The sequence below is a fragment of the Sinocyclocheilus anshuiensis genome, unplaced genomic scaffold (assembly GCF_001515605.1).
Source record: "Sinocyclocheilus anshuiensis isolate Anshui unplaced genomic scaffold, SAMN03320099.WGS_v1.1 scaffold773, whole genome shotgun sequence".
NCBI classification, from domain to species: domain Eukaryota; kingdom Metazoa; phylum Chordata; class Actinopteri; order Cypriniformes; family Cyprinidae; genus Sinocyclocheilus; species Sinocyclocheilus anshuiensis.
The window spans coordinates 413,078-426,298 of NW_015539930.1; the positions used below are offsets into that span (position 1 = coordinate 413,078).

At 37.9% G+C, this 13,221-nt stretch overlaps 1 protein-coding gene across 1 annotated transcript in view; it reads right to left on the reverse strand.

The window, feature by feature from the left end:
- The window catches only part of LOC107686847 (transcriptional enhancer factor TEF-1-like), an 84,389-nt gene that overhangs the window by 30,571 nt on the left and 40,597 nt on the right, over positions 1 to 13,221 (reverse strand). Inside the window, exon 5 of the mRNA XM_016484001.1 lies at positions 2,728 to 2,792. Coding sequence (XP_016339487.1) covers positions 2,728 to 2,792 — 65 coding nt within the window. The remainder of the gene's footprint in view (positions 1 to 2,727; positions 2,793 to 13,221) is intronic.

Consider the following 13,221-nt stretch of genomic DNA (forward strand, 5'->3'; position numbering starts at 1 on the left):
CAGGTAAGACGCCTCTGACGTTGTCTGTGGTTCAGGAGTGGCTTAACAAGAGGAATACGACAACTGTAGCCAAATTCCTTGACACGTCTGTGTGTGGTGGCTCTTGATGCCTTGACCCCAGCCTCAGTCCATTCCTTGTGAAGTTCACTCAAATTCTTGAATCGATTTTGCTTGACAAACCTCATAAGGCTGCGGTTCTCTTGGTTGGTTGTGCATCTTTTTCTTCCACACTTTTTCCTTCCACTCAACTTTCTGTTAACATGCTTGGATACAGCACTCTGTGAACAGCCAGCTTCTTTGGCAATGAATGTTTGTGGCTTACCCTCCTTGTGAAGGGTGTCAATGATTGTCTTCTGGACAACTGTCAGATCAGCAGTCTTCCCCATGATTGTGTAGCCTAGTGAACCAAACTGAGAGACCATTTTGAAGGCTCAGGAAACCTTTGCAGGTGTTTCGAGTTGATTAGCTGATTGGCATGTCACCATATTCTAATTTGTTGAGACAGTGAATTGGTGGGTTTTTGTTAAATGTGAGCCAAAATCATCACAATTAAAAAAAAACAAAGACTTAAACTACTTCAGTCTGTGCGCATTGAATTTATTTAATACACGAGATTCACAATTTGAGTTGAATTACTGAAATAAATGAACTTTTCCACGACATTCTAATTTATTGAGATGCACCTGTAGATTTATGTCAATTTTTTTTCCCATCATAGATAGTAAGGTATGTTCTGGGTTAAACACAATTTACGCTCTGTCAACAGAATCTGTTGCATGCTGCTGATTACAAAACCTAATAATTAAAATTTAGGCCTCAGTTTGTATATCAAATTTCATAAAGTGTTTACTGCACTTTGCACTTTTTAATTGGAAGTTCTGAATTCAAATGGAGAAAAGTTTCTGCACTTACATTAACTAGTTGTAGCAAATATGTATGGTCATTTTTTTACTTTTTTTAGTACATTGTTAGTTCATGTTACCTCAGGTCCATTAAAAATATCAACAGGTACAATTTTGATTTTAATAATGTATTAGTAAATAATGAAATTAACACTAATATTAAGTACTTTTTCATTGTTAGTGAAACCTTATTGTACCGATATTTGATTGTTGAATGCAGTAACTGACCAATCAGAATTGATTATTTTAGACAGCGAGTATCAAAATCTTATTCTAACATGTAAAGTTTAATTATGCTATTTAACATACTTAAATTAGTGTGATCATTTAGATATTGTGCTGCTAAATCACTTTAGCACTGATTCACTCTTAACCCCCTTCTTGTTTGTTTGAGGGATCAGAAAGTGGCCTGGATACTATATAACCCGGAATATTCATATATCTCATTTAAAACAAAAGGATGTCTTGTATTACATTCCCCTGTCTGCTGTAGTAAATCTAGCTGATAAAAGCTTTGAGACAGAGCCATCTAAGTACAGCCCACTGAAGTGTTACAGCTGCACCAGCACATACAGATCAACATTACAAATTACATTACAGTCAAATGAAAAAAAAAAAACAGATTCATGGATTTAAACAGACATTTCAGTTCTGAACAGGTCATCTGTGTAAAAACATGTCTATTTAATTTATTTATTTATTTTTAATAATACGCCTTTTGAAATAGTGATGCTTTGTGTTTGCTAATGTGTGAGTGAGTGTCTTGGCCATAACTGTTCAGTGGCATGTTCTCATACAGCTGAATGAAACATCTGCCCGCTGAGCCCAGCGTTCAGGGTCCGTCTCTCCTACAATCACATTAGCATTCTTGCACCCAGCCTGAACATGCTGCAAAGCTCCATGCTCCTGTATGAGTGGCTATGTGTGTGTGTGTGTGTGTGTGAGTGTGTGCGTGCAGTGTACCAACCTATGTTTATGTGTGTGTATGAGCAGGGGTGGGCGATATACCAATAAAGACGTTAGAAATTAGTCAAGAGAATTGGTTTTCCAATCACTTCAGCCACCTAGATGCGCAGTAAAAGATGGAAGATAAAGGTAGTCTCAAATGCCCCACTTGTTAAAATAATGCTCGTTTCACACCATAAGCAAAAGCAGTACATATTTTTCATAGCATGCCGAAATTGTATCTATTTCCAACACATCTTTTAGGTTTTTTCTGAATAGGTGTTCAGACCAAATACAGGAGCAAACTATTCATTCATTGTTCAGTGAGGCTTTACAGGGCACACACACTTTCTTTTCAGTAAATCTGACTGAATACAGACATTTTTAGCACTGTAGTTGTAAATTTTAGAATATTTTTATAATATATTTTTATATATCAATTAACACATATATTTAATTTAATAATAAAGTTATTTAATTATTATATATAATTAATTTCGTAAATTATAAGCTTATAGTTACTGTATATGTACTTGCCAACAAGAGAAGCCTTTTTTTCTTTGAATTGAAAAAAGTGATTCTGAGCAGATAATGTATTTAAAAATTGCAATTTAGATGACTGAACAAAATATATAATAATATTTTTTCTGTAAAAATATATGCAGTATGTACAGAACATGATAAAAAAAGAATTTTAAGAACACTGCAATAGACATTTTTCCTTATATCGCCCACCCCCAAGTGGGAGTATCTCTTTATTTCTGCTGTTCATTGTGTGAGCTGTAAGATTTCTTCCTGCAAAAGCTCAGATAGCAGGTGCATTCGACAGTACTGGCCTTCCCGTTCAGTGGCATGCATGCAAGAACAAGGATTCTCTTACCTGTTTCCGTGTCCTTGTCTTCCCAGTTCTGAGTTTAATGTATCTGGCAATCAGCTCATTCCGACCTACGGAAAGTCAATAGATGAGATGTGTTAATGTAAAAACTTTGGAAATGTAATACTTTAAATTCAGTTAACCTAATCAAAGCAGGAATGCACGGCCTTGAGTTCGTATGCATGAGCCAAAATTTCTATAGCCTCAGTTGTTCCCACCCTGTTAGCAACATGTAGCAATCTTAACCCCAGCGAATGAACAAACACGCCTAATTTAAATGAAAACTTGGCCGTGCGTGCTATTACCATTAAAATAGCCCAACAACTCTACAGCCTTTCAATTTAATCTAATTTAATCCCAATTTGTTCAAAGCCTCATGCTATGAAAAGAAACAGATCCAGACTTTCATATGGTTACAGCACGTAATGGCATAGGAAACATATTCATTTAACACACTACTGTTCTCACTAAATAATAATTAAAGCATGGTTTTGTAGTGATCTCCAATTAATGGCAGCTCTACACATTCTTGCGCCCTCGGCACTGCTCTAATTACTGATGCTAGGCACAATGACCCCTGCTTAGCCTTTTCATATGTTAATAACATACCGCCACCCCAAAACTATTACGCAAATTATAGGTAAGGAGCTACTCTAATTATGTGTCCAGCTGTAGCCAACGGTTGCCATAGAGCTCTTGTTTTTTTGGGGGTTTTTTTTAAATCCAGGTCTGTGTAATAAAACTAGCTTTTTAAACAGCAACCGCAGAATTGATGTAGCTACAATTTACCACGTGTCCACCTAATTTACATTGGAACAACATTCAACTGTATTTACTGCTAAATATAATTAGCATAACGTAAAAAGAATACTAAATAGAAACACATGAGATAGAAACACATGTCGGTTTGTGTACATATGTACAGTATGTATATGACAAATTCTGAGAGATTGATTATGTTGGTCAAAAGAGAGAAAGATGTCATATTTACCATCATTCCCTTAGCCATTGTATTAGAAACACACACACAGCAGCATTAACCAGTTTAAATCCCAATGTGACTAAATACAAAATACAAAGAATAGTCTTAAAAACGTAGTACTTGTCAAAAGTTTGGAAACATTATGATTTTTAAAAGCTCACCAAAGGTGCATTTATAAGCTCAGTAAAGACACTAATATTGTAAATAGTATTACAATTTAAAATAAATTGTTTTCTATTGTAATATATTTTAAAAAGTGATTTATTTCTGTGATGCAAAGTTTAATTTTCAGCATCATTAGGGTTGCCAAAACAACCCAATAGCTGGGTTTGTCCCTTTTTAACCCAGCGCTGGGTTATATTTAACCCAGCATTTTTTAGAGTATGCTGACTTGCTGCTTAAGAAAAATTTCTTATTATTATCAAAGGTGAAAACAGTTGTGCTGCTTCATATTTATGCAGAAACCATGATATACAAGCATTCAAATGTTTGGGGTGTATGTGTGTGGCAAATATGCATTAAAAATGTATCAAAAGTGACAGTAAAAACATTTATAATGCTACAAAATATTATATTTAAAATAAATGCTGTTCTATTGAACTTTCTGTTCCTCAAAGAATCCTGAAAAATGTTTCCAAACAATATTAAGCAGCAAATTTATTTTTTTATATTTTACAATATTACTGTTTTTAGTGTATTTTTGGATACCTTTTATTAAAACCTGATATTATATAAATCATTCAAATCTGCTTTAGGGGTTTCTGCTTTTCCCTAAACCCACATAAATGCAGCCTTTGTGAACATAGACCTAATTAAAAACCTTTAAAAATTACAAAATTTTCCAAACCTTTGACAAGTACTGTATATTTAGAAAGAAATGACCTGAACTCAGCAAGACTTGCTATTTAAATTCCCATATAAACACCTAACAAATCACACATTAAAAGTAAAGGTAGATTTGTCGATAAAAGAAAAAAAAGGGAGGAACGGCAGCAGATGTGTTCTGGGTGAGGAGTGGGGTGACTGGCCATGGCGGTGGCTGGGCTGAGGTCTGTTGTTTGTGAAATGGGCACACACTGAGATTGCAAAGGCCCATCATCCACCTGCTGTGCACTGGGCTCGCTGTGTTCAGGTGGGATGGGTAATCTCCTGAGCTTCTGCTATTAGGCACACCTGTCGTGTGAAAGGGAATCTCTTTCTCACTCACCTCCTCTCTCTTACGTACCAGTCATTTTCCTTTCTGTCAGCAAAATCCTCATGAGCTTTAAAACCAAGGGGAATCATAAAGAATGAATTGCACCTGCTGTTATTAGTTTTTCTTTGTATGTCCTGTGTACGTTTTAGCACTCGCTAAATGAATTATGCAAATGAGGTAATGATGCGAACACGCCCACAAGTCAGTGCTGAACACAATTTGTATGAAACTATTCCCAATATGGTTGTGAAGCAATTACTTAGTAATTACAAAGTATAAAGTAATTACTTATTCAAAATAAGTATTTCAGACTTTTAAGTTGTGATATAACATTACAACAGATTTTGTCTTCTATTGTGACCTGCATCCAAGTGTAACAGATCATCCAAAAATAAAATATTTGGTTCTATTCATCAGTTGTTAACTGGATTTGGGTATGTGGGCGTTGCACTCAAAAGTGTAGGAAGATAAGCATGAGTTTGCTGGGGCAAGTTCAAGTGGATTAAATGATTGGAGAAGCCCTGCATCCTTAATAAGATCTATAACATGCATTTAGAAAATATAGATAGGGTGAATTTTCATTCAGTGCTTTTAACTATGTGATCATCAGCAATGTCAAAGTGTCCGCATAACTCTGAAAAGCCCCAACTGGGCACCGAATCCTTTGAAGACCAAATTCTGGAAATACCCACAAACACGTACACATGTGGCAATATTGAGATGTCTATATGAAACAGCTCAAACTCCCTCTACGAAGACCCTGTACTAACAATTGGTAGCACTCCCCAACACAGCCTGAGGCTAATGAGCATGTGATTCCAACATGCGTGCTTGATACATGTGCAGGCTGAATGGAGGTGCAGATCTCTTTCTTCACGTAGGGCATTCTGATAAGGCTATAACAACGGCGGGAGATCATGTGACCTCCAGGACAAATAAATAGCATCTGGGGATTTTCAGTTCCAGCCCACCTCCCCAGCATGCCAACACTGTAATCTCTCCCAGATGAAGCCAGGGCCTCGCCACTTTCAATAATTCACACACTGTGTACACATAACATGACAATAAGGGCATTCATGCAGATGCCTGATTCCTAGATCAAAGCTCACAAACGGCCAGCTGTAAGCATGCTTACTGCTGAATAATTCATTCTTTTCACCGCCTTGAAAAAACCCTGCTCAGTGGGACTTGGCCAGCACGCTTTCTTTCCTGTGTTTGCCATGCAAAACAACATTGGCAAAGTCAAAAAAAGAGGGTAAGGACACACTGGAGGTTCTGAAACCCCAGGAAACAAGCTGCCCCCCAATGACAGTAATAAGAGAAAATACTTTTTAAGTAATATGTGTTCCAGTTTTATTCTAAAAGAGTGTGAACAGGTGCCCTGTATGTGGCTGTACTGTGAAGCCCTGATTCTGGATCAACGCACAAAAAATTCATATTCAGATGTAAAAAAAATATATATATATTAATAGTTCTGGGTACTGAAACTCATATGCAGTAGGGCTGCACACATTTGCCCAAAAATCAAATTGTGATTGTTTTGTCATATATTGCATTAATGAGTCAAGTCAATAAGAATATTTATAAATAATAATAATAAAAATAATAAAGTAAAAAGGGGAATCTGGCATATTTTGCTTTGTGTGAACAGGTCCATAGGAATGCACCAATTCAATTTAAAGTCTTGTTTGTGGTGGATATTCATGGCGAATATATTAATTCAGCAATATGGTATACATGAGGAAGACGGCAGAGCAGTGGGTGGGAACGGGGAGGATGTGAACTCTAGCAAGAGTTCTCCAGTTGTCAGTCAAAACAGCAGGGAAAGGATTAGGTATTTATGGCCTGACTAAAAAGCAGAGCACCGGGCAAAGAAGAAATCCGTTCTCTTGAGTAGGAAAAGGCTTCCCTTCATTTCAAAGACACCAGAATCCATATCAACAGCTCCTAAAACAGCAGAAGCCACTCAGTGGGGCCTGCCGGCACCCCTCTTTCTAGGATTGTCCCCCAGCTGACTCTTCATTCAATTAGGAATGCATCTCTCCCCTTTGCACCAACTCCCTCAGAGGAAAGAGGAGTGGACTCCCTCCCCGCTCCCTACTGAGAGCTGTCAGCACTCCCACCTTAATTTAGACACTAACTCATCCTCCCTTGCTCAGACTTCACAGATATGCACCAACATACTCTGGCCGTTGAAGGCTTTCCCTGAATAGGGTGTGTCTTTGATAATTTTGCAGTCTGGAGCCAAAGTGTGACTGTAGCTGGACGTTAGCTAAGCCAGAGAGCAATTAACAGTCCTGGAACAAGAGTTCACCCTCTTCTTACATCCGTCCATTTCTTGGTTCCTGCATCCCCTCCTTGAACTGAGGAGGTTTACACAGCTGCTGCATTGGCCACTACTCCCCCCACGACCCCCCGCTGCAGCCCACTTTACCACACATTCACTCTCACCTCACAATGCTGTATCACACTTTTTAATTTGGATGAGGTTTCATTGCCTCATCTGGGCTGCTCTCAAATGGCTCAGCACAGCAAGCATTTTCTCTGTGTTTTATGGCTGTTTCTCAGAGTTGCCAAAACACCCTAGCAGCAGTGGACTTTCAAATTACTAATCACCATTAATGTGTCAAGACTCAATATCTTTTCTCAGCTCACAATGACACCTTTCATCTTCAGCTTGAAATGTTCATAAATTATAAAGTCATTTAGCCTATATACATAAAGAAAAAAATGATATACAGAAATATATATATTTATTTATTTATATATATTAGGGATGTAACGGTACACGTATTCATACCGAAATTTTCAGCAAATACAGCGTTGTTTGTAGAATTTTTTTTATTTTTTTCAAATTTCAGTCTGGTCAAGTTGGCTAATTAACTGGACAATGATTTGATGAACCTGTTTTCAACCTGTTAGGCCATATTGATCAAGCTGGTTAGAGATACTAACTAGCATCTAACCAGGATTTCAAGTCCCAAAAATGAGCTTGACCACCTAAAGCTGGTATGAGTTGTTTTTTTTCCAGCAACACGTGGCAGTGTCCTCCTCCTTACAGGTCTAACTGAGATGAAACCATCAACACCAGCCCTTCCATTAGCATCCTCCCAGCCCCTCACAGATAGCACTCCACAGGAGCCAAAGAGCCTCTACAGCAGGAGTGTGTTATATCATTTAAAAAGGCAGCATAAAATTGCCATTGATTCCACAACGAGGGGGTGAAGCAAATAAAGCCCCCAGCATCCTTCCTGCCAGCATGTCATAGCAAAGATGATTTAATCAAAGCAAAATCCTACAGCTCGGCTCAGACCCCATGCCATAAACATTGTCCTCATTTATAGGTATAGCATATTAAATCCTTTTAATGGCTTTGGTTATGTTCTCTGATTGCTAAAAACACATCACTTTTTTTCTCAGAGCTTTTTAAAGGACTCATTTCCTGTTGTACCACATTTGTTTAACGCAGGCCTGACCGCACTCACATCTGGCCGGTTAGACAACTATGATGTCAGTGGATGCTGGATCGTGGCCATACAGCCAGCAAGCAGTGAGAGATTTCTCACATAAAGGCTCACTTCAACCCATCCAAATCTAGCATTAATCCTCAATAGGCCACAAACTGAATCTGTCAGTTGTCACAGCAGAAAGGAACTAAAACATGAAGTTTGATTATTCTTAAAATTAATTCCTGTGAGATTTCAAACTTGTGCAATAAAGCATTCTTGTTCGTCTTCTGAACAAATGACTTTCATCAGCCACTTTTTTTAATCAATTGGTCAAAAAATGCAAACCAACTGGGCAATGTTATCAAATCTATTGCTAGTTAAAATACCCAAAGACAAACTGTTAATGTTGAATGTTATGAATTGCGTATTAGCATATATGGTTTTTGGGGAGTACATTTTAATAAAGATGAACGTGTTTGGTTGCTTGTAATTTGGGGTAGTGTAATTATTGAGTAGTACTTCCACAGTCACTATGGACAATCTTTCACAAAAGCATGAATTCTTTGGGTTTGATATTCTCCCGATGAGACAGCAGCCCTTCTCCCGTGTGCAGTACAAGACACAATGCCCCTGTTTCCCTGTCACGCGTGATAGATGACTCGAGGGTCTCCGGCTTCCATTAGCATCACAATAGACTAAACCAACAATATGGAGGCATTCACTCCAAGGGTCCCTGGCTCGGCTGGGCTGGGGGAAGGGCCAGCGCGGGGCAAAGGGAGGCAGGCAGGAAACCTTTTACAACCAAAAAACAACAGCATTCAAGGAACACTGCTTGCTAGGAGGGGAACCCACACAGACAGGAGACAAAGAGCGAGATTTGTGCCTTGGAAGTTGAGCAGGTGACACAGAACTAGATTCAAGTGTACAAAATGAGGCACAAAAAAGGAAGTTCATGCAAAAGTTTCACAGGCAAAAACGATTTTCAGGATTGTGATTAACTTCAACAACTAATTTCCAAGTACATTCACAACTGAAAATAATTGAGCATGCCAATTACAAAATGTTCTTGTAACTATTCTGCTTCAAGTGAAATCAGTAAATGTGACAATATATCTGAACTCGAACTTCCATCATTCAGGACAAAGGAGCAAAATCATACAAGAGAAAGCTAACCTAACCTTAATCTAGCTACTGAAATCTATATAGAAAGACTGTTTATAAACATCTCACTCATGCAAACCAGCTGCCTATTTCAGGGAGCTTCCGTTTCCTCATTACATGGCCCCTCACTGTAGAGAGAAGGGTCATAAGATAAACGTTTCTTTACTGGCATTATTGTTTCATGAAGAACTTTTTACATCAGTTACACAAAAAGTCCGTAAGAATTGTAAATTCTTATAAGATGTATAAAATGTTCTTCACACTAACAAAATATTAAGTACCTTTCACTGAATGGTTAATTGGAGAACCAAATAAAGTGGTCTCAGCACCTTTAAGTCGACCAAATTTGTCATGCACTTAGTGGTACCCTGGCCTTTTTAGGGTCAAAACACTGGCCTCTCAACCACCCTTTGGCTTGAACAAGCTTAGAGTTCAAGACCATGCATTTTGCCCCGTGACCTAATGAGTGTGTGTGTGTGCACGTGTCTGGGGTTGGGCCATTCCGACGGGTCCTCTGTGCCATCTGCCACCTGCTAAGAAGGCAAGACCTCACTCACACACACGCAATCACATACATTTATGCATCACCCACTTACCACACTCAGAAAGCCCATTCATGGGAGAATGGAACAAGAAACAAGCTTTTCCTACCACATGTCATGTCCATTTATTAGTGATGTTTGCCAAGACAGGATTCACTATTATTATTGCTCAAATATAAACAAACAACTAACCCAAAAAAATTAAATTTGGCAACAGACCTACTTTCTAAAATCTTCTAAAATCTTCTAGACTTAGATTGAACGTAGGACTACAGTCAGAACTAAGGATCAAAATATTATAGAGACTTGCCTAAGGGCTCTTTGACTTGGGCAAGTGATGAGCCACCTAGCAACCACAGTGAACACCCTAGAAAATGAACCACTGAAGACCTAAGTATGCTTTATTTTCTGCGTTCAGCTCTGTCTTGAGCAAAATTAAGTGCACAAGGCTTTCAACGCATACTCCATTGACCATGAGCATGAATAGACGCATTTGGTGCGTATACATCTAGAGAACCTCTTTTCACTCAGATCACTTGCACTTGCGCTGGTGTCCATGCAGACAAGAGAAATAGAGCTGTGCGCAAACGGTATGCATGAAAATTAGGGGACTGTGCTGCTGATGAAAATTACATCATGTGGACTGTTCACAAACCAGAGCAGAAAGTGAAGAAGTAAAGTAGACTTTAGACTTACACACTTTCAGAAAGTGGTACAAATGCTGTCACTAGCACAATACACTTTCAAAAGGTACTAATATGAACCTTTAAGGTACTAATATACACTTTTGGGGTAAATGAGGTACAAAGGTCTACCTTTTGAAAGGTAGCTTTTTCCTGAGAGTTTAGCAAAGCTCTGATAATGACACCTTAACATTATGGCAGCAAGTTTTGCATGAGCAATACTTACATCTTCCAAACAAAAACAAAAAAAAACTAATTGACTTGCATCATAAAAAAGCTATAGTGAGTTTCATCAAAACCTTTAAACAATGTCCATCCAAAGAACTTTAGTGTGAAGCTTTTACATCTGCTGACACCATATCTTTTTTTCTGAATTGCTAAAACACATTTCTTGAAACCATCACTCATTTTCTCAAAACCTTAAACACAAATCCAAATACTCAAACTAAATTCACGAAACCTCTGACTCATTTCAAAATCAAAATCAAACAATCACCATCAAAATCAAACAATCACTGCAAAACCATTTCACTTGCACTCAAAATCAAACGGTGCCGTCTTTGTGATTGAGTCCGGCCTGAGGACTTTGTCCACATCACAAGTAATGTAGTCTTTTTTGTTAGACAAAGAGAAAAAACCCTCTGGTCTGACAGATCCAGCCTTGGTAACACTCTCTAAACCTTACTCGTTCTCTCCTCATCCTCTTCCTCCTCATCCTCCACTTCTTACATGTACTCTTCCTCCTCTCCTTCTCAGATTGTTTCCATCTATTGTTCGTATCATCATTCAGTCACCTGTGCCACTTGTGCACTCTGAACTAGCTCATATTTTGTACAGTTGGTTTGATCACATCATTAGAAACAAGTGTGAACAATTTTGAATCGTTGTGTGTAAAAACTTTTTACTTTTGTCGCTTGTGTTTAGCATTTTGCAGCACAAATGCATCACAGTGTGATAAGTGTTTAAGTGAATGAGAATGTGTTTAGAGTTTTGCAAAAAGTGTGCATGAGATTTGCAAATAGAGCCTAACTGCCTGAACGTGTTTAAGGTTAAGCAGAAAGAGTGCTTTATTCGACAAACTGGTTTAAGCTAGTGAGAATTTGGTTCAGAGATTGGGGTTTAGTGTTTTAGCAATTCAGAAAAACTGTAATAGATATTATAGTGTTTTTTCCTCTTTGGGACACCATTCTCAGCATCACGAAGGTGCCTTCTAGTCATGTTTAAGCAAAAAAGCAGGCTGATTTTAGGGGTATCAGGTAAATGGAAGTACTTGTCCTGATATCTGACCTGTGCACATTTTTAGAGCTCAAAAACAATACTGAACAACAAATATAACTAATGTTATATAATATTATTTATACACTAATATTATATTACATAAACATACTGAGAAATCCTTTGAATGGACCAGATAATACAGTTTTGGAGAAGCATTTAAACCCATCTTATAAGGAGGCATTAATTTTGTCAATAATGCATGACATCTCTCACAGGACACAGGTACACTGATGGTACGTCTTTAATCTAATCTTCACAGGCTTTTATTTATTCCAATCCACACTTGAGCCAAGGATTTCTGGCTTTGTCTCACAGCCTTCATATCTATACTCCTATACTTTATGAGCCGTTTTAAATACACATAAAAATCATTCAAAGCATTTAACCTTAATGTACAAAAAGCAGCTTCTGTTTGAGCCAATCACTTATCAGAAGCTCATGGGTGATGGCGAATAAGGATAGATTAGTGTGCATCCTCAGGAGACTGTAACACGCGACCGCATTCAATAGACACACTTGTTTTTGTGGTCTGAAAAAGGACAAAAAACAGGTCTGCAGGCCTGAAAACTGATTCATGTTTCTTATTCAACTATTACGTCTTCCTGAAAATTCCCCCACTCCATCACTGTCATGCAGTGCACTGCTGGTCTGAAGTGAGTGGGAATCTGGTATGTAACCAGGATCTACAAGCATACGTTGGTAATAGACCATCACTTCCATCCAAAGGACTGCCAGAGACTGGAGCACACCTGAGAAATTCTGTAGTTAGCACAATTTATGAAGGGACAAAGTAACAAAAGAAGTCTCTGAGAATACATGATAAATGACAAAAAAAGCATTTTTAGCTAAATACTGTCCTATGGTTGTAAGTTATTTATTTAAACAGCAAATGTTTTGCTTATAGCGATAGATCTGTTGGCCAGTATATTTGACTATTTTGAGATGTTTAGAACTTGGCCAATTAACAAATTAACATTTTGCCTTCTGTCAGCCTCAGCATTGTCAATAGTGCATACATCCGTTTTGATAAAAAAAAAAGAAAATGTATTCATCCTTCATCCTCTACATTATAATTATGTGATGCCTAAATAACCTTTTAGCATACAATTAATGATTTAGTTTGGTTTGTTTTTGGTTACATGATTATATAGTAGGGATGCAACCAGAGATGCACCGATCGATCGGCCAGGGATCGGAATCGGCCGATTTT